Consider the following 25247-nt stretch of genomic DNA (forward strand, 5'->3'; position numbering starts at 1 on the left):
GGTGCGTGATGTTAGGAGATCTAGTCTGTTTTTGTTCGGGTTCTGGGAATGAAATGCTGACTTGCATGGCTATTTAAAAAAAGAGAACATTCAATTGGTTCTGTTGCCCAGCACTCCAAAGCTTCAATAGTTTGACTGGGCTTCTGATTTCCTGAGCTACCTGCAGCACAAAGGGTGTGCACCAGAGATGGAACGTTAGTGTTGACTAGTTTATCTGTGTGCCCTGCTGCTTGCTTAATTTTTTTCACAAAATAACTGGTAGGGAGTTGCCCTTACAGCAGTGAGCTAATACCAGTTCACCTCTGAGATCCAAATGTGTCACCTCTGAGGTTCCTGTCTCCTCCAGCCCTGCCTGAACACTTCGTATTATGAATGTAGGTTGCAAGGTGCCACATGCTATTAGCAGGCCTATAAGATAAAAGGAACACTAATTGTACTTCAAGATCCTTTATAAGTATTTTATAAGTTCAAAGTGCATTAGATTTTAGATTCTTCTCCTTGGCTGTCCTTCATTGAAGCAAAAGAACAGCCATTCTTATTCTGTTTTTTTCTTGCACATTGTCACCTGATTTGATTACTTCCATTTTCCCTTTCTGGTGAAATTCCTGAAAGAGGCAGCTTTGTGGCTTCCTAGAGACTCCAAAGAATGAAATGGCAGCTGAGAGGAGTGCAGAAGTGGGGCTGTTATTACTTGCCCTTTTGCTCTTCTTGAGAAGATCAAACAATGGTGTCCGAGCAGCCTCTTGCTTTGCGATTTGTGAAATATTTCCCCCAGTAAATATAGTAATTTTGTCCTAACTTTGATACAGAACATACCCATCTAGTTCAGTCCCCAGTCTTGTTATCAATGGTTCACAATCAAGCTGCAAGAGATATCGAGAGGGGTCCCACAGATATCAGTCCTGGGTCTGGTTCTATTCAGTATCTTCATAAATGATTTGGAAAATGGCAGAGAGTGTGCACTTATAAAGTTTGTGGAAGATACCAACTGGGAAGGGTTGCAAGCTTTTTTGAGGACAGGATTAGACTTCAAAATGATCTTGACAAACTGGAGAAGTGTTTATTAAATTTCATCCTGTTTATTTCTAAAGACAAATGCAAAGTACTACACTTCAGAAGAAATAATTAATTGCACAAATATAAAATGGGAAAGGACTGCTTAGGAAGGAGTACACTCTGAGTATATTTTTCCAGCCAGTTGTGCACCCACCTTTTACTAGGTTCATCTAAGCTGTGTTTCCCTAGTGTGTTTATGAGAAGGTCATGTGTGACAGTATGAAAAGCTTTACTAAAGTCAAGATGCATCACATCTACTGCTTCCCCCGCCCCTTCCACAAGGCTTGTTACCCCATCAAAGAAGGATATTAAGTATGTTTGACATGATTTGTTCTTGACAAATCCCATGTTGACTGTTACTTATTACCTTCTTTTCTTCTAGGTACTTACAAATTGATTGTTTGATTTGCTCCATTATCTTTCAGGGGACAGACGTTAAGATGACTGGTCTGTAATTCCTTGGATTGTCCTTATTCCACTTTTTACAGATAGTTACGATATTTGCCCTTTTTGAGCCCTTTGGGATCTCACCTGTCCTCCATGAGTTCTCAAAGATAATCACTAATGGCTCAGAGATCTCTTCAGCCAGTTTCTTAAGTATTCTAGGATGTATTTCATCAGGCCCTGGTCACTTGAAGACCTCTAACTTGTTTAAGTAATTCTAAACTTTTCTTTTCCTATTTTAGCCTCAGATCCTAGCCCATTTATACTCAAGTTCATTGTGTTAGTTGTCCAAGCACTGCCAACTTTTTTGGTGATAACTAAAATGAAAAAGGCATTTAACACTTCGGCCATTGCTGTGTTTTCTGTTAGTGTATTTCCCTCCTCATTAAGTTAATGGGCCTGTCCTTGGTCTTCCTCTTGCTTCTAATGCATTTTGTAAAATGTTTTCTTGTTACTCTTCATGCCTCTAGCTAGTTTAATCTTGTTTTGTGCCTTGGCCTTTCTAATTTTGTCCCTATGTGCTTGTGGTTTATATTTATATCTATATCTATATCTATATATATATATAATCTCCTTTGTAATTTGACTTAGGTTTCACTTTCTGCATGCTTTCTTTTGAGTTTCAGTATGTTGAAGATCTCCTGGTTAAGCCAGGGTGGTCTCTTACCATACATCCATCCTTTCCTACGCACTGGTATGGTTTGCTCTTGTACCCTTATAAGGTCTCTCTTTAAAAAAAAAACTGTCAGTTCTCCTGAACTCCCTGAGACTTGTTTCCCACAGAATCTTACCTACTAATTCTGTGAGTTTTCTAAAGTCTGCCTTCTTGAAGTCTATTATCATAAACTCTTGTTTCATTATCACTTGCACCCAAGCTGCATTCCACCTTCAAATTCTCAATCAGTTCCCCTCTTAGACTCAAATCTAGAATAGTCTCTCCTCTAGTCACTTGCTTCACCATCTGTAATAAAAAGTTGTCTCTAGTGCATTCCAAGAACTTGCTGGATAATCTGTGCCCTGCTTCATTATTTTCTCAAAAGGTGTTGGGTAGTTGAAGTCCCCCATCACTACCAAGTCTTGTGTTTTGGATAATTTTATTAGTTGTTTAAAAAAAAAAAAGGCTTATCCACCTATTCTTCCTAGTTTGGTGGTCTATAGTGGACACCTACCATAACATCACCCTTGTTTTTCTTACCCCTTTTATCCTTACCCAGAGACTTTCAACAGGTTTGCCTCCCGCTTCTATCTCATCCTCAATGCAAATGCATACATCTTTAATATACAAGGCAACCCTTTCTCTGTTTTTTCCCCCCTGCTTGTCCTTTCTGAACAAGCTTATCTTTCTATACCAATGGTCCAGTCGTGAATTATTCCACTAAGTTTCTGTGATGCTAGTTATGTCGTAACTGTGATTATTCACTAGTATTTCTAGTTCTTCCTGTATTGGTTTTAGATTCTAATAAAGTCGTCAGAGAGTAAGATTATTTTTTTACAAGCAGAATCCACTTCAGTTACCAACATCTATCTGCTTGCATGTCAGCTTGTATTTTCTAAATCTTTCACCTAATCATACAACACCAACTGAAGCTTTGGTGATGTGAGGCTCACTCTTCAAAGGTGGAATTTTTCTTCAGTGGAGTCTGAGAATCCATGTTCAACTTCTTTACCCCTTTCCAATCAGGAAAGTAATGATCTATTTTAAGGCTGAGTGCCCAGATGGGTGAGAAACCAGCCAACTGGCTTTCATATCTAACCTAAATGGTCAGAGATTTCAGTTTGAAAATGTTGTCCGAGTGCTCCTGGCAAGTCTTGCCTGCTCTGGGAGAAGCTGCAGACCCAGTTCCTCATATGAACATTTGAGATGAGTGAGGATGAGGCAGAAGAAAAGTGTTTGATCTCAGACATCATGGCAACAGGCTCCCAGGTGGGAAGGCATTTGCCACCAAAAAAAATAGCCTTCAAGATGAATAGAGGCAGGAGCGATCCAAAAAAAAGCAGAATGACTTTCTGCACTGGCATCCCCTTACCAGGCCACCTCAAACTGTAATTGAGTGGCCAAGAGTCTTCTGTCCCCAGATGTGACTTCCAAGGGCCGTCTTGGACTGTCTCTCTCAAGTGGTAGCTCTGACCCCAATACCTTAGAGACTGGTATTTGATTTCTAAGTTGCGACAGTTTTCAGGGCTTTCTTGTATGTTTCTTTTCCCTTAGGAAATTCCCGGAACTGTTCACTTGGTTTAAAAACTTTCTGGGTTACAAAGAGTCTGTTCACATGGAGACATTTCCAAAAGAACGGGCTACAGAGGGGATTGCCATGGAGATAGACTATGCTTCTTGTAAGAGACTGGGCTCCAGCTACCGAGCCTTGCCCAAGAGTTACCAGCAGCCCAAGTGCACCGGGCGGACTCCGCTATGTAAAGAGGTAAGGCACTCTAGCTAGAGGAATTGCATGCTGGAGGAAGCCCATTTCCAGTCTGCTAGGACTTGAGTGGTAGCTGGTAGAAAGGAGCAATAAGGGGAGTTGACTGCATAACTCTAGTATGCTGAAGAGTTGTAAAGTCATGCACTCAGAAGTTAGGAAATGCTAAAGCTTGCCAGTGTAACCTTAATTTGCCCCCGTGTGCATATGCATTATGATACAGTCTTTAATTTCGTCATCACATGCTATTTTTTCTGCAGAACCCCTCCTCATTCAGTAGTAGTGCAGCTACCAGGTGGGGGTGTGTGAGAGAGAGAGAGAGAGAACAGATTCCTCACAAATTGTGTGTTCCGAGAATTCCATAAAGTTTTCCTTAGTTTCAGTTGTGGTGTGTATGTACATCAGAAAAACTTTATGGGAGATTCAGAATACATAAAAAGAATCTGCTCAGTTTATAGAGACTTCACAGATCAACAAACAAAGTTTCATTTTCTGGTCTCCTGGCAGGAAGTGCTGCAGAGTCAGGGGGTGTGCCCAGTCCTTGCTGTGCTATGTAGTGACCTTTTTTAGATCAATGCAGAAATGGTGCTGGCCAGTACTGTTTACCTATCAGCTGAGGAAGGCTAGTGGTTCTGATGTGGGTGGGACAGGGACTTTTACAGGAGGTCAGCTAAATTCCCAGTGATTTATAAGAGGGATTAAGAGGATTCGCTGGAGAAGAGGGGAGCCCCAGAGCACAGCTAAATGTCTTGCCTAGATGGCTGTGAAAGTCTTTGCCACCATAAACGTTGCCACAAGATTCCATTTGAGGGGATAGGCAGGGCTTTGCTCATGATGCCATGGAGGAAGAAAAGGCAGGATGTAGCTCACCAGTGACCTGCAAATGGAAGTGCTTTTTTGTTTAGGTGATAAGCATTTAGTGGGACTGATGGTAGGCTAGCTTAAAATAACATGGTGAAAACCAAGTGCATCATTTGAAAGCCTTACTGTAACTAGTCTCTAAAGGAAGCCTTATGTGGTACCATAACAAACCCTGCCTTGCAGGTGTTCAGTGATTCAGCCTCTCACACTTCAGGGTCTGTGAAAACAGGCCAAAGTTTTCAAACTTGCTTAGCTGAAATTGGTCTCCCAATCTGTATTTTGGCACCTTGGCCTCTTTTTTCAGAGGTTCTGAGAAACCCCAGTTCCCACTGAAGTCGGTCGAAGTTCAGTTGCTCAGGACCTTTGAGAATGAGGCCAAGGTGCCAGCGTATGGATTTAAGCACCTGACTAGGCTTATATCTATATTTGAATATAAAGTCCCTACAAAAAGCCATAGGCACCTTATGCTTACAGTAACCCAGTGAGACCACCCAGCATCATTAAACAATCATGTTCACAGAACAGATTTAACTCAGCCAGCCAATAAATCCAAAGCAGCAGAAAAACTACTTTCACCCTTCCCTTTGACGTCCCTAGGAGAAAAACCTCTAGCTTTCCCCCAGACAATGTCAAATCAGTGGCTTTTGCAGCATGCCCAGAAGGTCAAGTTTTGGCTATAAGGGGTCCTGTGGTATGTACAGGAGAGAATGTTCACCAAGGAAAAGAGACAATGGATGTAGGGAATCTGAGATTCCTTGTCAGAGGAACACGTGATAATATAATTTGGGTGTCTGCTTCTCTGATGGCTCAGAGAAAAGATCCATCAGTCTTCTGCTTTTCTCCTTCACCTAAGGTTTTGAATGATACTTGGGTCTCCTTCCCTTCCTGGTCTGAGGATTCTACCTTTGTTAGCTCCAAGAAGACACAATACGAAGAACACATCTACAGATGTGAGGACGAGCGTTTTGAGGTAGAATACTTCCAATATCATTTATTGGAAAGCCTGGGATTCTGTGAACTGGTTACCTACATGGTATATTACTGCTTAAATACTGATGCCCGGAGTCATTTTTTTCTGGGTGACCCATGTCTCACATGGTTATAGGATCATAGAGTCATAAAAATGTAGGACTGGAAATGACCTCAAGAAGTCATCAAGTCTAGCCCCCTGCACCGAGGGGACCAAGTAAACCTTAGACCATCCCTGACAGAAGTTTGTCCAACCTGTTCTTAAAAACCTCCAATGATGGGGAGTTCAGAGTCTTCCTTGGAAGCCTATTCCAGTGCTTAACTACCCTTATAATTAGAAAGTTTTCCTAATATCTAACCTAAATCTCCCTTGCTGCAGATTAAGCCCATTACTAGTTGCCCTGCCTTGGTGGACATGGTCATGCTTCTACCTAAGGACTGTTCAGCCTCTGTGAATACAAGAAGCAAAATCCAAGTAACTGCTTCTGATCACCAACTCCTTCCCCTCCAACCCATTGACTTTATCGTGGTCGGTAGCTTTGGCACAGCTTTCTTTCTCTTACGTTTAGGTTATTCCAAATGAAACTTTCAATGGCAGATGCATAAGTGATGCTTCCTTATATTAGCCAAGTAGTACATAGAGGGTGAAATATATTTCTGTGTTAAAAGTCTGAAAAATGACATTCACAGAGTGTTAAATGATTGACATTCCAAATGGAAGTCAGCACAGCAATTATTTGCCTATGCTAAGATTTATCACTTCCTTTTTGTAGTAATGCTGTCAATTGTGTACCGCCCATCCGTGGAAAATCTTATTTCCTGAAGGAAGCATTTTGGTAGCCTGTAACTTCTTGTGGAAAGATGCAATAGTGTATAGGAAGCAGATGAAATATAGGTAGATTAGAAGAACCAAATGTGGAAATGTTAAACCATTTCTCAAGTGCCTCCTGTTTTACATGTACAGCATTACAGAAGTGTTAAGTTCTTGTTTTGGTTCACTTAAACATTAGGGGAAGTCTACACTTAAAACACTGCAGCTGTGCTGATGCAGTGCTTAAGTGAAGGAACTCCTATACCAATGGGAGAGCTTCTACCATCAGCTTAGTTAATCCACCTCCCCAAGACATGATAGCTGTGTCGATGGGAGAATCTCTTCTGTTGATATGACACTGTCTATGCAGGGGATTAGGTCGATGTAACTGCATTGCTCAGTGTGGATTTTTCACACCCCTGAGCAACATAGTTACACCAATATAGGTCTGTAGTGTAGACCCGGCCTTTATTTCCAGAAAGTAATATTGTACCATGGCTAATGCATCTTCCCTTTCAGCTGGATGTGGTCTTGGAGACTAACCTGGCAACAATCAGAGTCTTAGAGGCAATCCAAAAGAAACTCTCCCGCTTGTCTGCTGAGGAGCAAGCCAAATTCCGTCTGGACAACACTCTGGGTGGCACGTCGGAGGTGATCCACCGCAAGGCGCTGCAGAGGATATATGCTGACAAAGCGGCCGACATCATAGACGGGCTGAGGAAAAACCCATCTGTTGCAGTTCCTATTGTGCTGAAAAGGTACTTCCCAGGTTTTGGCATTATTGCTTGTGTTTGGGTAAAACTCATCGTACGCTAGGCACTATCCAAATGTGTAATACACATAGAGGCTCCAGTTCAGGAAAGCATACAGTCTGAGAAATGCAGATGCCCTTTATGTTATAATAAGTTGTTGCGTTTCATAGTACCCAGCTACTAGTGTGTCTATTAAAGCCAGAACGTCACTGGCCCTGCTGGCAGGGTATGGATTTTTTATTTTTCCTACCCAAGATAGGGCAGTTTTGAGTTCAAAAATCAAGCTGGGGTGGGGTTCTGTACTGTCAGTTTTGAACACAACTGAGTTTGATCCCATTATAAATCCCATCTGTGAAAGTGGACAAGGCTTTGAAGTGTAGAGTCTGTATTGGAATCGGGTTCCAACTCAAAGAATACTACGTTCTACTGCCAGCCTCCTGATCAGAAAAAGGAAGTGAGTGCACAACATTGAGGGGGGTCAGAGTCCGCTCTCTTGAATAATAGTTATAATGGGCAGTTTCAACTCCCCACATACAAAGTGTCAACCTCTGGATAAGGTGAGGAGAAGAAGTTTTTCAATATTTTAAATGATTGCTTCTTGTAAGAGCTAGTCTGTAGTTACACAAGAGGAGAGGTTATTGACTTAGCCCTGAATAACACTCAGATACTGAATCAAAAAATAACTATGGTCAAACCATTGAGTGGTAGTGATCACAATATATAACAGTCCACCATCCTTGGTGGAAGGGATTATACCAAAAATTAGCACTGTGCTATGAGACTTAGGAAAGTGGAAGCTAAGTCAAAAGTTGGACAGTTTTACAGTGTTTAAAGCATAGGTTCCTGATCTATAGACTACAGGTCGTCAAGGTGGTCTTGAATAGAAAGAGAGGTGGTTGACAGAATTTTTTTCTACATCCTCAATCTCTGCTATGAATTGAAGCAAATATGTCATTACTGTATATTGAAAAAAACTAACAAATCCCCCCACCTAGCTGGAATTCTGTGTTGTGGTCACCCTGTCCCAAGAAGGACATCTCAGTAATAAAGGGCTCAGAAACGAGTACAGGGGGAAAGATGAGGCATGGGAAGACTGTGAGAAGTGATTGCTGGTAATGAGACTATTCCTGTTTGAGAGATGATGGTATCAGAGGCGTTTTTGCAGAGGCATACAAAATCTGCTTGCTGCTGCTATTTACCTTTTCATATACAGACAAGGAGATATGAAAATGTGAAAATGAAAGGCAGGAAATGTAAAATGGATGAAAGGAAGAACTGTTCTCTAGTACCATCTGTGTAGGACTTTCTCTTGTGTCTTAGACCCTTAGCACAAGACTTTCAGAACTTCCCTAGCTCTTCCTTTTTTTATCCTGGAGGGCAGCGATGGTAGAGTGGAGTAAGAGTCAAGCCCCCTAGTGGTCACCACATGTCACTCCTGAGTTTAAGTGCTGTCTTCCACCCAGTTCCTTGTTGAGCATGGCCAGTGAGCTGGATGGATGAGCAGTAAAGAGAAGGTGGAAATTGAACTATTCAAAGAATGTGCGGAATGTGCCCCTACTAAACTGGCTGAAGGGGATAGTCCATAAATGAATGGAAACTAACCTTTGTGTTCTTTATAGCCTCTCTGTCCTCCTGGCTGGTTCTGGATTTACGCAGCAAGAGGCTACAACAGTGTTTTGATGGAACCGTGTCATCATACATTTCCACTTTCCACATCTCTAACAATGTAGAACAAAGGATAATTAGAAATAAAAGTAATTCCCTTTAGCATTGTAGTTGTGGATTGTCAGATCTTTATTATGGTGGCTCCCTAATGTCCCTGGCAGAATTGGGGCCCCGTTATACAAATGCAGAAAGAGAACTCCTGTCTGGAAGGGCTTGCTTTTATATTGCATCACGTTGAGGACCTCTGCAGTCTCCAGCAGGTTCTCTACTGAGGCAGGGCATAATGTGAGAACTAGACGTAAAGAAACGAGAGATGAAAGGAGAGGGGTGAGACTGTGAAGAGGTGGTCTTAGACACCAAGGTGTGGACATGGTATAAAAACTAGATTAGAGGAGGGATACAGGTTTGAGAAGGAATTGCCAAGTAAGAGGTACTTCTGGGATCTGTGTGCTTCTAGACTCCTGGAATGTTCAGCAATTTTATCTCTGCAAAGTTCCCATGTCTCATCAAAAGTATCTAGGCTGCCTAGATGTAAATTGTGATTCCTTAATCCTCAGTGAAGAGAGAGCTGGCTTTTCCATTATGTCAAGATGTGAGAGGTGGAGGGATGATCAAGTTGGTTACAGTGCACTCTTTGTGAAGTGACAGAATCAACTTCTTTCTTCTAGGCCAGGTATAAGCTGTCTGAGAGGTTCAGAGTTTTGTGTATGCCTGTGTTGCATGGGGTGAAAAGAATATCTAGTTACAGGACCCTAACAAGTATCAGAGAAGTTTGAGAACTCTGAAATATCTGGCAAGTGGTTAAATCCATGTATTAAATAAATTATGGGATGTCACAGGTACCAGGGACTCTTTGGGCCAACTGGTTACAACAGCTGAGATTTTCTGTTGTTTGTAAATCCTCACAAAGCAGAATTCTGGAATATTAAAAGTGAACCCAGACCTAGTCCTGGGACTCTGTAAGAGGTATACAGGGGGAAAAAGAAGAAATTTGGTTTATGTTCTGTTGAATTCCCTCATCACCCTGGTTAGTGGGGTATAGCCATGCATTTGTGGCCTATTTAACCTTCTGTAAAATAACATAGCCACAAAACCAATCTAAAGATTCATGGCCATTTCTGGAGAATTTTGCTATGCACATTGTACCTCATTTGAACTCCTTCTGAAACTTCCTGCTGTTTAAGTGGGCAATGGGCACTGCCTCCAGCTTGTCTGGTCTAGGTCAGGGGTAGGCAACCTATGGCACGCATGCCGAATGCGGCACGCCAGCTGATTTTCAGTGGCACTCAGTGCCTGGGTCCTGGCTACCGGTCCAGGGGGCTTTGCATTTTAATTTAATTTTAAATGAAGCTTCTTAAACATTTTAAAAACCTTATTTACTTTACATACAACAATAGTTTAGTTATATATTATAGACTTACAGAAAGAGACCTTCTAAAAACGTTAAAATGTATTACTGGCATGCGAAACCTTAAATCAGAGTGAATAAATGAAGACTCGGCACACCGCTTCTGAAAGGTTGCTGACCCCTGATCTAGGTTTTTATCCTACACCCATCAATGTGGTATCTTAGCATCTCTTAGCTCCTCTTCTGTTTTTTGTTGCTGCTAAGATTAAAAATGAAAGAAGAAGAGTGGCGAGAAGCCCAGAGAGGATTCAACAAGGTCTGGAGGGAGCAGAATGAGAAATATTACCTGAAATCCCTGGATCACCAGGGCATCAACTTCAAACAGAATGACACCAAGGTCCTGAGGTCAAAGAGCCTCCTCAATGAGATTGAGAGCATCTACGATGAGGTAAGGTGGTCACTGATAGTGTCATTTTATCAGCTGTCTGGCTCTGAGCATGTGCTGTCACCTTCTCTCCACCACCACCCATCCTTGTTTGCCGGGCTATATTAATAGTGTAGCATTTGTATCCCTCTAGGCCATTCATGGTCACCAGTTTCAGGGGGAAGGAGAGAATGCAGGCTGCTTGCCTGGTCATGGTAGGTAGTGGTGGCTGCTGCTACAGAGTGACTGAGTTAGCACTTGAGGGAACTGATGACTTACCTTTTGGCAACAGAGATCCTGCTGTGGTAAGAGCCGCAGGTTTGGGAAGGGAAGAGATATGACAGAAGGAGATGTGGAGTGTGTGCATGCACCTATGTAATATGTGTAGGCCCTTGACATCAAAACTTGGGTTGTTGTGATGGATAATGTGAACTCTGGTCCTTCCCCCATAGGGCTTGGGGTTGTCATGAGAGCGGAAATCCAGTTCACTGCCAGTGCTTTGTACTAGGGTCTTAAAAACATGGTAAGTTGCATATGTGAGACTCACCCATGCTCTGTGTATTTGTTCTTCCTCCCTCAGAGGCAAGAGCAGGCATCAGAAGATAATGCTGGAGTTCCCATAGGCCCACACCTGTCACTAGGCTATGAGGACAAGCAAATCCTGGAGGATGCTGCTTCTCTTATCATCCACCACGTGAAACGGCAGACAGGAATTCAGAAAGAGGACAAGTACAAAATCAAGCAGATCATGTACCATTTCATTCCGGACCTGCTGTTTGCTCAGCGGGGCGAGCTCTCCGATGTGGAGGAGGAAGAAGAGGAGGAAATGGATGTGGATGAAGCCACTGGGGCTGCGAAAAAGCACAACGGAGTTGGGGGCAGCCCCCCTAAAGCCAAGCTGCTGTTCAGCAACACAGCAGCCCAGAAGCTACGAGGGGTGGATGAAGTGTACAACCTCTTCTATGTCAACAACAACTGGTACATCTTCATGCGGCTTCACCAGATCCTGTGCTTGCGGCTGCTGAGGATTTGCACCCAGGCTGAGCGGCAAATCGAAGAGGAGAACCGGGAAAGGGAGTGGGAGCGGGAAGTGCTAGGCATAAAACGAGACAAGAGTGACAGCCCAGCAATTCAGCTGCGACTGAAAGAGCCCAGTGAGTGTTCTCTTCCATGGGTCTGAGTAGGGGAGGGCAATTGCAACAGGTGCTTTAATTTGCAGTGTGTGGATCTGGTACTTGATCTGTTTCCTAATGTCTTGAGGAATCTGTGTTCCTCCCCCTCACCTGCCTTTAGGTCTTGTCTCTGTAAAATCCGGTACCTGCATTTTGGTAGTTTCCAAAAGGTGAAATATAAGGCTGCTGGTGGGCACTGAATGTAGCACAGCATGTTATCCAGGAGGAGATCTCTAGACCTGACCCTGGGACTTGGAGCATCCTACTTCATGGGGCTGTGGGGGAGAGGCGTGGTATTTTGTATTGCTTTACCACTCCTTGCCAGCTGAATTTCTTAATTTTGGATTGTGCTCTTTTTCTACCTCATGAATTTACAAGTTGGATAAAAATCTTCTCTGGCCTCAAGCTTGTTATAAAATGTCTCAGTGGAGGAGTCAGCCCCTGGCAATTGACAGTCAGTTTTGGCTCTGATATTAAGAAGTGTGGGTCCTTTTAAACTGGTGTTCAAATGATTTACTGACTAAAGAAAGCAGGGCAGGGCAAACCCAAGTCTAGGCAGTTGTATGTAGATCAGTAAAGAGCCTCCTTGATCTTCCATTTTCTGTTACAATGTCAGTGTGATCTGAGTGGTCTCAGGAAATGTATGTATTTAGAATTCTCCAAGGGATGGTTTCCTTAGTGGTGATAATGCTACAGTACTAAACTGCCTATGGCTGCCTGTTTCCTGCCATCTAAAACCGGAGTAAAGTAGCTAATTTGGATTAAAGCAAAGGAGGACGTGTGGACAGTCTCTGTTGGCCTTGAGGGATGCAGAGGTGTTTGAACCTATAACAATTAAAAAAACAAAACAAAACAGAAAACACGAAGAACTTCTCAAATTCCCTTTAAAATGGCATTGTTCCTTAACCAGTATTTTTTCAAAAACTTTATTTTCATCTTCCTTTGATGCCTATACCACAGTGATGAGTGTTAGTTCAAAACTGGGTGTACCCTGAATGGCTTTTTTCATTTTCCTCCCCATTTTGCTATGTTTCTGCTACAGCCCACAAAACCTTTTAGAAGCTACATTGGCACATTCAGCTTGGAAAGGCGGTAACTGCCCATTAGCTTGCTGGATAAGATGCTGGGGAAACAGGAAACCTGGGTTCTAGTCCAAGCTCTGCTACTTAGTTACTATGTGACCTCGGGCAAGTTGTTTCCTTCAACTCCCTTGATCTCTATTTTACTTTCTTCAAGGCTGGGACTCGGTGGTTATGTGTCTGAATGGTGCCAAGCACAGAGGGGTCCCAGATATAGTTTGGGACCTCTGGGTGCTACTGAAATACAAGTTAATAATAATGTGCAATGGGTATATTTCATAAGAGCCTTAGGACATATCTGCATTCATATATTTTGGTGAAGTCTCTGCTGTAATGGTGTGCATAATGGTGTTTTGGTAGCAAGAACCTCTTTAGTTCTGAGAATTTTACTACCTCTGCCCTCCGTGAGGCCTCTGATTGGTTACAAACCTGGCATTAATTTAAAAAGCTCTCATTTAAAGTCTTACAACGTGTCCCTCATTTTATAGACCATTCTGGTAATTCATCAGTTTGTCTGAGACCTTCAACATGAGGCCCTTTTGCTTCCAGAACTCATAGTGGCCCTGTAGGAACTGCCTTTGAGGGGTGTTACAATGTAGTTCATGTTGCACCTTCTCTTCCTCTAGTGGATATTGATGTGGAGGATTACTACCCAGCTTTCCTGGATATGGTGCGGAACCTGCTAGATGGCAACATGGATTCATCCCAGTATGAGGATTCCCTGCGTGAGATGTTCACCATTCATGCCTACATCGCCTTTACCATGGACAAGCTGATCCAGAGCATTGTTAGACAGGTGACTTGCAGCATATTGCTGGGGAAGGGAAGGGTGGTGTCCAGGTGATAAAGAGGAAGTAGCTGATGCTTTCCTACAAAAGAGCTCTCCCCAAGGTTTAAAGAAAGCTTGGGAATATTGAATGTATTTGTGTGATGTATTTCAGAGCGGAGGAGAAACAGCAGGGGTTTCCTCCTGTGTCTCTAACATATTTCTGGAGATGGGGGAGGATACGTGTTAGTGTATTTAAGTGATGAGGCTCAACAAGGAGTGTACAGATATTTAGGTTACCTAGCTACCTGTGGTGCTTTGTCTTCCCTCTTCAGCTTCTTCAAAGGTACTGGTGTGCATAATGGTGTTTTGGTAGCAAGAACCTCTTTAGTTCTGAGAATTTTACTACCTCTGCCCTCCGTGAGGCCTCTGATTGGTTACAAACCTGGCATTAATTTAAAAAGCTCTCATTTAAAGTCTTACAACGTGTCCCTCATTTTATAGACCATTCTGGTAATTCATCAGTTTGTCTGAGACCTTCAACATGGCATAACAACACTTCCCCAAGTAATGTTGCTTTAACAAAGAAATTGCTATATTAAGTGTGCTTAACACTATTTAAAATGCCCGTTTTTGAAGATTTGTAAACCTATAAAAAGCAAAAAGATTGAATATTCAGAGAGAGAGAGAGAGAGAGAGAGAATTTTGTTTAAAATACACGTCTGTCTTGAGGGCAGGAATAACATGAGCCCAGAGGATTTTTTTCAGACTGTAGCATGTGCCTGAAATCATAAGAATGGCCATACTGGGTCAGACCAAAGGTCCATCTGTCCCATTATCCTGTCTTCCGACAGTGGCCAATGCCAGATGCTTCAGAGGGAATGAACAGAACCAGGTCCTCATCAAGTGATCCAATAATCAGGGGGATTATAGTAAAGCTTCTCATTCAGAAAGATAGTGCCGCTAGCACTGTGTTGTAATAAGTGGTCCACCTAGTGTGTGACTGTAATACACTCCTCAGGTATGTTCAAGCCTCATTCTTAAGGCAGGTTTCAGAGGAGTAGCCATGTTAGTCTGTATCAGTAAAAACAACTAGGAGTCCTTGTGGCATCTTAGAGACTAACCGATTTATTTGGGCATAAGCTTTCGTGGGCTATAACCCACTTCATCAGATGCATGGAGTGGAAAATACAGTAAGCAGGTGTAAATATACAGCACGTGAAAAGACGGGAGTTGCCTGACCAAGTGCAGACTGTCCTCAGCTATCCAAGAGGTGCCTAGTATCAGATGGGCCCACATTTGAAGTGTTCTCTTGCTCTTAGAAAACCTGAAGCATTTGTAAACACAAGAACCAAAACTGTCAGGACTCCTGGAAAAGGTTCTGTATTTCTTTTGAATAACAATTTCCTTCTGGATTTCATACACGCTGGCTGGCTCTTGAAGCTGGTATATTGGGTGATTTCAGCTGCTAGTTGTCACATGAACTCTGTAAGCCTGTGTCAACTCTCACATGCTGGCTACCTCGATGATCCCATTTCTATGGAGAATTGTTAAGCACAAATTAGAGTCGGAAGACAGGGCTAAAAACAAGTTCTTAGTTTCAGTTTTGACAGGAAATTGGCAGCCAGACGGCTCTTTATTTAAATTTGGGAATATAATTAATAATTAGAATTTGATTTAATTATTTTTAATTTTCCCTGCACCAACAACCAATCAACCTTTGGATTTGGTGTAGTGATTTCATGGCAAGAGAACTGCCTAACAAGCCCTTCCCACATACCTCGATGGTCTAAATCTTTGCCAGCTGTCAGGCATTTCCTTCATAATGCTCACGTAACAGTTATTAATCCATAGTTACTTTGTATGTGTAACTGTACTTTGCCAGCATCATTATTTATTTTAAAGGACACAATGTTTTCCAATGGGTGTAGTAGTAATTCACAATAGAAGAGGCTACCATGTTCGTAACCTAAATAATTGGTTTTTTTAGTTTTATTACTTAGATGGCTAGAATTTTTTGTTGTTGTTGTTGCGGTTTGACCAAACAGAGGTTTGAAGCAGGAATTTTTAAGGGTATGTTCATTTCTAATCTGCATTGATGGACATATTCTTTAGCTGGTTCTGAGACTTGCATGGTGCACAGTGGAGACGAACTGGAAATCTGACCAATTCTGCCACAGCGTGTATGTATGCAGGGGAGATAAAATAGTTTCCCTCTCATCAATTATAGCTTTTGACATAAGTGCTTGCATGCAAACATGCAAGTCTAGAAGTGCAGGCAAATGATGAAGGCTCAGCCTTGCTTGTGTTGATTAATGTCAAACTCTGCTTGATGCCACATGAAGAAGTTTATTTTGGAGACTTTCTTAGTGTTCTGTTTTGTCTGCGGCCTGATTGCAGAAGGCAGGTTGTCCATACTGCACACTAGTGCAAAGCCCTCTGACTGATTTGGGCTGGGGAAAGGGGGCTAGTGCACCGAGTCCAGAGGCATTTAAAACCCTCTTCCCTAAGTCCTCTTCTCTGTGTCCTTCCTGCTCCCAGCTTCAGCACATAGTGAGCGATGAGATCTGCGTGCAGGTGACAGACCTTTACCTATCGGAGAATAGCAACGGAGCTACCGGAGGCCTGCTGTCCTCACAGTCAACTCGGGCCCTTGGGGAGGCCACGTACCAGCGCAAAGCCGAGCAGCTCATGTCAGATGAGAACTGTTTCAAGGTAAGAACCATATCTGCCTGCACTGATGCTTGGAGGAGGACTCCTGGAGGACCGTGCAGAGTGAGGAGGGGAAGTACGAAGGCTCGCTGAGAATGGGCTCATGTTTTCATTTTACGTAACTATCCAAATATGTTAAGAACCTCTGGACACCTGTGCACTCTGCAGCTGTCCTAGAGATTGACAGGGCGACCTGATTGTCCCTTCTAGCCTGGTGGAGCTGCCGAAGACCTGGTCTGTGACTGTCGGTCTTAATATAGCCCTTGGCGGGGCTGGCATAAATCCAGATGGGAACTGTAGAACGAACAGAAAAAACAGATAAATATTTCTAGAAAGAGCTCCTCGGAAATGGGACATTTGCAAGGAAGATGGAAAAATACGTATCCTGAAGTAAAGCTGGGATTTCTCCCTGTGTTTCTCAGTGTCTCAAAGCCAGAGTAATACTGTATTGCTTGATTGCCGTCACTAGGCTTTTAATCTCTCTCCCTCCCTCCCTCCCTCCCCTGGAGTGGGTCACTGAAGCTTTCCACCTTTTTCTCCATCTTATCCATTGTAGACTGTAACGGTCTCTTACTAATATTTATCACCTATGCATTAAATAAACCTGACTCACAGTTGAAATCAAATTCATACTTCTCGTCACTGTGAAATCAGAAGCAGCCAGGCCCATCTTTAACTAGTGAAATTCATTGATAATGGCTTTGATATTTATAGGATGTCTCTGTTTTCCCATTGAGAGTCTCAAAATAAGCAGGGAAGCAAAGAATTGAAACTGCACAAATTGATCAGAAAACAGCATGCTGCTAAAAGGGGTCCAGCTCCTTGCTTTGCCTTTATAAACATCCCAATTTCAAGCAAACTTTGTGGGTAACAGAGATTTTGTCTGATCGTTAATAAAATACCAATTGTTCACTGCAGCAGTTCATGCTTTTCTCTTCCACCTCTCTTTAAGTATGTCATGGTTCTTCTTCGAGTGCTTGCTCATATCCATTCCATGTAGGTGTGTGCGCGCCGCGTGCACGTTCGTCGGAGACTTTTACCCTAGCAACTCAGTGGGTCGGCTGGGCACCCCCTGGAGTGGCGCCACCATGGCCGCGGATATATACCCCAGCCGACCCACCCACTCCTCAGTTCCTTCTTACCGCCCGTGTCGGTCGGTTGAACTGTGGAGTGCAGCGTAGCTGACCTCCACCTCCCTAGCATTCTCTCTATTCTCATTGTGTATATAGTTCTCTAAGTTGTTAATTTAGATAGAGTAGTTAGTTTTAGTTGATTAGTTACAGTTTAGTTAGTCGGGTTCTGGGCTTAGGCCCTCCCCGCCCCGGGGCCGGAGCTCATGCCCGGCTCCCCGGGATTCAAGCCGTGCTCGGCTTGCCATCGCCCGATGCCGACTGGGGATCCACATTCCTCCTGCTTGAAGTGCCTGGGGGAGTCGCACTTAACAGCTAAGTGCCCAATTTGTAAGTCGTTCAAGCCTCGTACAAAGAAAGAGAAGGACATTAGACTTAAACAACTCCTCATGGAGGCAGCTCTAACCCCTCCGTCCTCGGCACCGAGCGCTCCCCCTTCGGAACCGAAAAGCGGCTCTTCGGCACCGGGCCGAACCGGTGCATCATCATCTACTCCTCGGCACCGGACGCCTGCTTCCAAGTCAGGCCACAGCCGCTCGCTCTCGCCTCAAGCGAGAAAGCCTAAGACCCCTGCCGACCCGGCACCGCCTGTGGTGTGGCACGAGGGCACGGCTCCAATGCACCGGCCAGTGCCTGCAGCCACGGCAGTGTCTGCTGAGCCATTGCCGTCGACTCCGGTTCGCCAAGGGCCGTCGAGTCCGGCACCTATCTCCCCGGCACCCGCCGCGGTTGAGTTGATCGTCCCATCCACGCCGGAAGTCTGTGAAGTGGCGAGGGACTTGATTGCGATCTCAGATGCGGCACCGCCGCCACCCCCGGCACCGCCGGTGCAGGTAGTCCGATCGCTTGGGAAGCCGGCCCTGATCCGTCCACCTTCAGTCGACACCCCGGATCGGCACCGCTCCCGATCACGGTCCCGTCGCTGTTCAAGATCTCGGCACCGTTCACAGTCGTCCCGCCGCTCGCAGTCCCGGCACCGCTCCTTGATACGACACCGGTCGGACTCGCGGCACCGTTCCCGGTCGCCGTCGTATTACTCTCGGCACCGTTCCAGGTCCCGGCACCGCTACCGGCACCGCTCCACTCGGAGCTGCTCTCGACGCCGAAGCTCTCGGTCACGGTCGACCTCCCGGCACCGTCCAGGTCGCAGGTCCCGGACCAGATCGCGGCACCGGAGTACCTCACGGCACCGTTCCCCAGTGCGCAAAAGCACCAGGTCGGTGGGAACATCTACCCAAGGCCTATCTGCTCCACCATGGCCTTCTTGACACCCCTCGGCTTCGTCCCGGGTGGGTAGCCTCTACTCCCAAGATCGGGAAGCAGATGTGCTGGAGGCTTTATTCCAGGACTCCCACTCTGAATTGCAAGGAGTTCAGCAGTGGCCTTTTTGGACACCTTGGGCTTACCACCAGGCCCAAGGGGCTCCCATAGTTCCATCTTGGACGGTCCCTGCTGAACGTCGAGCCCCAGAGGCAACAGTGAGTCGCCCTCCGCCAGCTGGTACGGAAGCTCAGCCGCCTCCTACCACCGCCTTGCCTGAACACCTGGAGCAGGAGCCCCAACAGGAGGAGCTCATCCAGGAGGTCCTCCGACCCGGTGGCTCCTCTTCTTCCTCACCGGATGAGGCGGTGGCGGGCGCGTCGTCCACGAGCCCGCCACCACTGGACCTTGCTGCGCATCAAGACCTCCTCAGACGAGTGGCACTCAACATTAATATCGAGATGGAGGAGGTCGCAGAGGTCGACGACCTGGTCTGCAGCATTTTGTCGGCAGACGCCCCTACCAGGGTGGCTCTACCCTTTATCAAGACCATCCAGGCAAAAAAGGATAACTTGTGGCAAACGCCAGCTTCTATTCTGCCGACGGCAAAAGGAGTTGAGCGGAAATACATGGTGCCATCCCAAGGGTATGAATACCTTTATATGCATCTGCCTCCTTCTTCTCTGGTCGTTCAGTCGGTTAACGACAGGGAGCGTCATGGCCAGCCGGCCCCCGCGCCAAAATCTAAAGAGGCCAGGCGTATGGACCTTCTGGGCCGTAAGATATACTCGGCGGGCGCCCTCCAGCTGCGCGTAGCCAATCAGCATGCCCTGCTGAGTCGTTACGACTTCAACACCTGGACAGAAATGGACAAGTTTCAGGAATTGCTTCCTTCGGATTCCCGCCGGAGTATAAAGCCTTCCTAGCAGAAGGGAAGAAGGTAGCAAGGACCTCCTTGCAGGCTTCCCTTGATGCGGCGGATTCCGCGGCCAGGTCTATAGCGACCGGAGTCACCATGCGGCACATCGCCTGGCTCCAGGCTTCCACTCTTCCACTCTTCAGTACACCTTGCAGGACTTGCCCTTCGAGGGCAGTGCCTTGTTCTCGGAGAAAACCGATTCTAGACTCCAGAACTTAAGATGGCAGAGTCACGATGCGCAACCTGGGTATGCACACTCCCGTAACCCAGCGACGCACCTACCGCCCTCAGCATTTCCGTCCGTACTTTGTACCCCGACGGGTTCAGGATTTCAATAGGCGCCGAGGGCGAGGAGGCCGTAGGCGGTATTCAGGCCCTTAGTCCGGCCAGAATCGTGGCTCCTCTAAACCGCAGTCGGACCTGAAGTCGTCCTTTTGAAGGCGCGCCCGGGGACAGCATACCTTTTCCTGTCTCGGATCCTTCCCCCCCGTTCTCCAACCGCCTCTCTTATTTTTTCCTGGCGTGGTCCCTCTTGACCTCAGATGTCTGGGTTCTACGCACTGTGAAGCATGGATACCACCTCCAGTTTGCTTCACCCCCGCCTTTCCGCCCTCCCTCCCAGTCCCTCTTCAGGGACCCCTCTCACGAGCACCTCCTCTTACAGGAGGTCCAAACGCTCCTCAATACCGGAGCGATAGAGGAGGTTCCACGGAACGACTGGGACAAAGGCTTTTACTCCCGTTATTTTCTCATTCCAAAGTCAAAAGGGGGTCTCAGGCCGATTCTCGACCTAAGAGGCCTCAACAAATTTCTAGTAAAGTTAAAGTTCCACATGGTCTCCCTAGGGACCATTATCCCTTCCTTGGATCCCGGGGACTGGTATGCTGCCCTCGACATGAAAGACGCTTACTTTCATATAGCCATCTTTCCTCCACACAGACGATACCTCCGCTTCGTGGCGGGCCATCGCCATTTCCAGTTTGCAGTCCTTCCCTTTGGCCTCTCTGTGCGGGGCTGCCCTTTCACCCGCCCCAACCGACGCTGTCCTTGACGACGGACGCGTCTTCTCTTGGCTGGGGAGCCCACCTAGGTCATCTGCGCACCCAGGGCCCGTGGTCACCAGAGGAGCTCTCCCTCCACATAAACGTGCAGGAGCTCAGAGCAGTTCGCCTAGCCTGCCAGGCGTTCCGCAGGCCTCTGTCCAGCCGTTGTGTCTCCGTCCTTACGGACAACACAACAGCCATGTACTACATAAACAAACAGGGCGGGACTCGCTCCTCCCCTCTTTGTGCAGAGGCCATCCACTTGTGGGAATTTTGCCTGACTCATGCGATCGACCTGGTGGCCTCCTTTCTCACGGGAGTTCGGAACCCTCTCGCGGATCGGTTAAGCAGATCCTTCCTGTGCCACGAGTGGTCCATAAGACCGGACATTATCCACGCGATCTTCCGCAAGTGGGGCTTTCCCTAGGTGGACCTCTTCGCGACATGCGCGAACAGGAAGTGCCAAACGTTCTGCTCGTTCCGGGGGCACTCCCCAGGGTCGATCTCGGACGCGTTCCTCATCCAGTGGACGCACCACCTGCTTTACGCGTTTCCCCCCTTCCCTCTAGTCCACAAAGTTTTGTTGAAGCTCCGGCAGGACAGGGCTCACCTGATCCTGATTGCCCCAGCATGGCCCAGGCAACTGTGGTACTCCACGTTGCTCAGCCTCTCGGTATCCCCACCGATCCCCCTCCCCCTCTGCCCGGACCTCATAACACAGGAGCACGGGACTCTTCGCCACCCGGACCTCCCCGCTCTCCACCTCACGGCGTGGCTCCTGCGTGGCTAGACGCCTCTGAGCTACGTTGCTCCGCCCCTGTGCAACACGTCTTGCTCAGCAGCAGGAAACCTTCCACTCGGTCCACGTACTTGGCCAAGTGGAAGCGCTTCTCGTTATGGTGTGAGTCACGTACTTTGGTACCCATGGAGGTTCCTGTTCCGGTCATTTTGGACTACCTGTGGTTCCTTAAGCAACAAGGCCTTGCTATTTCTTCCCTGAAAGTGCACTTAGTGGCCGTATCCGCCTTCCACCCTGGCGAATGTGGACACTCAGTGTTCTCTCACCCGGTGGTCATTAGATTCCGCAGGGGGCTGGAACGCCTCCACCCTCCGGTCCGTCGCCCCGCCCCTACCTGGGACCTCAATCTGGTACTGACCCGGCTCATGGGGCCACCCTTTGAGCCACTGGCAACCTGTTCTCTTCTCTACTTTTCGTGGAAGACGTTTTTTCAGGTTGCCATTACTTCGGCCCGCAGGGTCTCCGAGCTACGGGCCCTGACCGTAGACCCTCCTTACATGGTCTTTCATAAAGACAAAGTGCAGCTAAGGCCGCATCCTGCTTTTCTGCCTAAGGTGGTTTCGGCCTTTCATACCAATCAGGACATCTTCCTCCCGGTCTTCTGCCCAAAGCCTCACTCATCTCCCCGAGAGCAGCTCTTACATTCCCTAGATGTCCGCAGGGCACTTGCCTTCTACATCGATCGCACCAGGCCCTTTCGTAAGTCCCCTCAGCTTTTTGTGGCAGTAGTGGATCGTATGAAAGGCCTCCCTATCTCCACTCAGAGGATTTCCTCGTGGCTGACGGCATGCATCCGCACGTTCTATGACTTGGCCCATGTTCCGGCGGGCTGCCTCACTGCCCATTCCACGAGAGCTCAGGCTTCCTCGGCCGCCTTCCTGGCGCACGTGCCGATCCAGGAGATCTGCAGAGCAGCAACCTGGTCCTTGGAACACACGTTTACCTCGCACTATGCTTTGGTGCAGCAGTCTAGAGACGATGCCGCCTTCGGTTCGGCAGTTTTGCACTCGGCCACATCTCACTCCAACCCCACCGCCTAGGTAAGGCTTGGGAATCACCTACATGGAATGGATATGAGCAAGCACTCGAAGAAGAAAAGACGGTTACTCACCGTTGTAACTGTTGTTCTTTGAGATGTGTTGCTCATATCCATTCCACACCCACCCTCCTTCCCCACTGTCGGAGTAGCCGGCAAGAAGGAACTGAGGAGTGGGTGGGTCGGCTGGGGTATATATCCGCGGCCATGGTTGCACCACTCCAGGGGGCGCCCAGCCGACCCACTGAGTTGCTAGGGTAAAAGTCTCCGACGAACATGCACGCGGCGCGCACACACCTACATGGAATGGATATGAGCAACACATCTCGAAGAACAACAGTTACAACGGTGAGTAACCGTCTTTTCTCTATCCAGGAATTCTCTTGTGCCCATATATGTAGAATAATTTCTTCATCCTTTTACCCTCTGTTAGATTAGCTCCTTAGTGATCTAGAACTTTCCACTCATTGTCAAAACTCCTTCCGTGTTCAGATTGTGTAACTGGGGCTATTATCCCCCCGTTGTTCCCAGCAAAGTGGAAGGCACAGGATTATGCTGGATAGTTGCATGAAGTTCATTGGATTCTCCCCTTTTCCCTGCTGGAAAGGGATTTATTTTTCTGAATCATTTGTTACTAAGTCCCCTTCCGCATTCTGCTTTGTAGCTGATGTTCATTCAGAGCAGAGGCCAGGTCCAATTAACCATCGAGCTGCTGGACACCGAAGAGGAGAACTCAGATGACCCTGTAGAGGCAGAGGTAAGAGCCGATTGTCCTCGGAGTTCAGCTGCAGCTATTAAGCATGTAAAGTTTAAACGGGTATAACTGGATGAAGATGGCAGAGCTGTCAGTGTTTCAGTTGCTGTAGTTTATGAGCTGCTTCTAGTCTGTGGACACATTCATTATGTGACACAGTGCACTCAATGAATTGGGTTGAACAAGCCTTGTTGGCATCTCTTATTAACAATTTCAAAAACCAGACAGTACAGGTGCATGTCCGTCCATGGGGGAAGAGTGAGTGGGACCTGTGTGAAATATATGGAGTCTCCAAAGATTGCTTTTCTTTCATCCACTTCCAACCAAACCCCTTCAGAGTTGGGTTTGAATTGTTTGATTTGGCAGATGTTGGTTAACCCCTTGTGTTCTGTGCCCAATTTCAGCGTTGGTCAGACTACGTAGAGCGGTACGTCAACTCTGATTCTACCTCTCCCGAACTTCGGGAACACCTGGCCCAGAAACCGGTTTTCCTGCCCAGGTGAGTGAACAAGCTGTGGCTGTGAAAAGTGACACACAGGCCATAAGTACTCATGTCAGCAGAGGGAGAAAATCTTACTCCATCACAGTGTTGGCTGTTGCAGTCTCTTGTTTGTTTTTAGTACTCTGCCACTTTAGAAGACATTAACCTGGGAGTAGCATATAGAGACACAGTGCTGCTGTTTATTCCAAGAGCCCACCCTGGGCTCCTGCTCTCCAGTGACTGAGAGAGGGCATAGAGAGAGGCAGCAGGGAGGTCAGAGGTTTGGGGAGTCACCAGCCCCAGTTTTTGGCAATCCTGCTTTTGCTTGCAGTTGCTGTCTACCTGAATGCGGGAGGTGCTGAGTCAGTGCTTTTCACTAGCAGGGAGTTGGTTGCGAAATAGCTGTGAAAGGCCCCCACCCTCTGTAAACAGCTGAGATCAGTGGGCTGGCTCATGGTAGGCACATGAGCCTAAAGGACTTAAATTTGTGATCATTCCACTCTGAGCAATACTTTGGGTTCCGAAGGGCTGGCCTGGAGCCACCAGATACGTCCAGCCTAGTGGGCAGAGGATGAGCACTAATCCCAGCAGGGATTCTCTGGTTTACAGGAACCTGAGGCGGATCCGTAAGTGTCAGCGTGGTCGGGAGCAGCAGGAGAAGGAAGGGAAGGAGGGAAACAGTAAGAAGTCCATGGAGAATGTGGAGAGCTTGGACAAGCTGGAGTGTAAATTCAAACTGAACTCCTATAAGATGGTGTACGTGATCAAATCGGAGGATTACATGTACAGGAGGACCGCTCTGCTGCGTGCTCAGCAGGTAGGAGTTGAGTGAAAGGAATGGGATGAGCAGCTGGTGTTTCCCCGAACCTCTTGCTCCCAAAGGGCGTCTGGGGAGAGTCAGAGAACGTTTCTGGGGTGGGAGGGGGGGTTGTTCTCCTGTAACATTTAACACTCTTCCTATTGCTTTGAGGACGGGACATGACACGGTTTCGTCCACTGAACTCTGTAAACTTCCTCTGAATGCTCCTGAGATGTAACCCTCCCTTTCCTCCCCCTCCATTTCCCAAACTCTCCTGTTAGAGTAGGCAGCTGTTAGCATCCTTTTACTCATTGGTTTCTTGCCTAGGGGCACCTCACATTGGTTGCTAATCCCCTTGTCAGGGTGGGCCTAAAAAGGGGGATAGCAAAGAACTGAAATGCTGGCACGTGTTCTGACATGGCCCTCCAAGCTCATCTCATCAAGGAGCTGTGCCTTGTCCCTGCAGTCACTGAGAGTGGGAGTCTAGGGTTGCTCCCGGGCAGCGGAGCACTGCAAACGAATGTACCAGCTGCTTGAAAGCGCTGGGTCT

The 25247-nt window shown here is 46.7% G+C and overlaps 1 protein-coding gene across 8 annotated transcripts in view; it reads left to right on the forward strand.

The window, feature by feature from the left end:
• SIN3A (SIN3 transcription regulator family member A) overlaps window positions 1-25247 on the forward strand; it is a 68956-nt gene that overhangs the window by 38924 nt on the left and 4785 nt on the right. For 7 of the 8 annotated variants that reach the window (XM_044979569.1, XM_044979567.1, XM_044979568.1 and 4 more), the window contains exons 11-20: window positions 3710-3920; window positions 5632-5748; window positions 7078-7316; window positions 10588-10771; window positions 11328-11901; window positions 13625-13794; window positions 16306-16479; window positions 23328-23420; window positions 23822-23916; window positions 24490-24715. In XM_044979569.1, the coding sequence (XP_044835504.1) occupies window positions 3710-3920; window positions 5632-5748; window positions 7078-7316; window positions 10588-10771; window positions 11328-11901; window positions 13625-13794; window positions 16306-16479; window positions 23328-23420; window positions 23822-23916; window positions 24490-24715 (2083 nt within the window). The remainder of the gene's footprint in view (window positions 1-3709; window positions 3921-5631; window positions 5749-7077; window positions 7317-10587; window positions 10772-11327; window positions 11902-13624; window positions 13795-16305; window positions 16480-23327; window positions 23421-23821; window positions 23917-24489; window positions 24716-25247) is intronic. The other variant, XM_044979571.1, reaches the window with a different exon arrangement.

Source organism: Mauremys mutica, chromosome 11, assembly GCF_020497125.1.
Source record: "Mauremys mutica isolate MM-2020 ecotype Southern chromosome 11, ASM2049712v1, whole genome shotgun sequence".
NCBI classification, from domain to species: Eukaryota; Metazoa; Chordata; order Testudines; family Geoemydidae; genus Mauremys; species Mauremys mutica.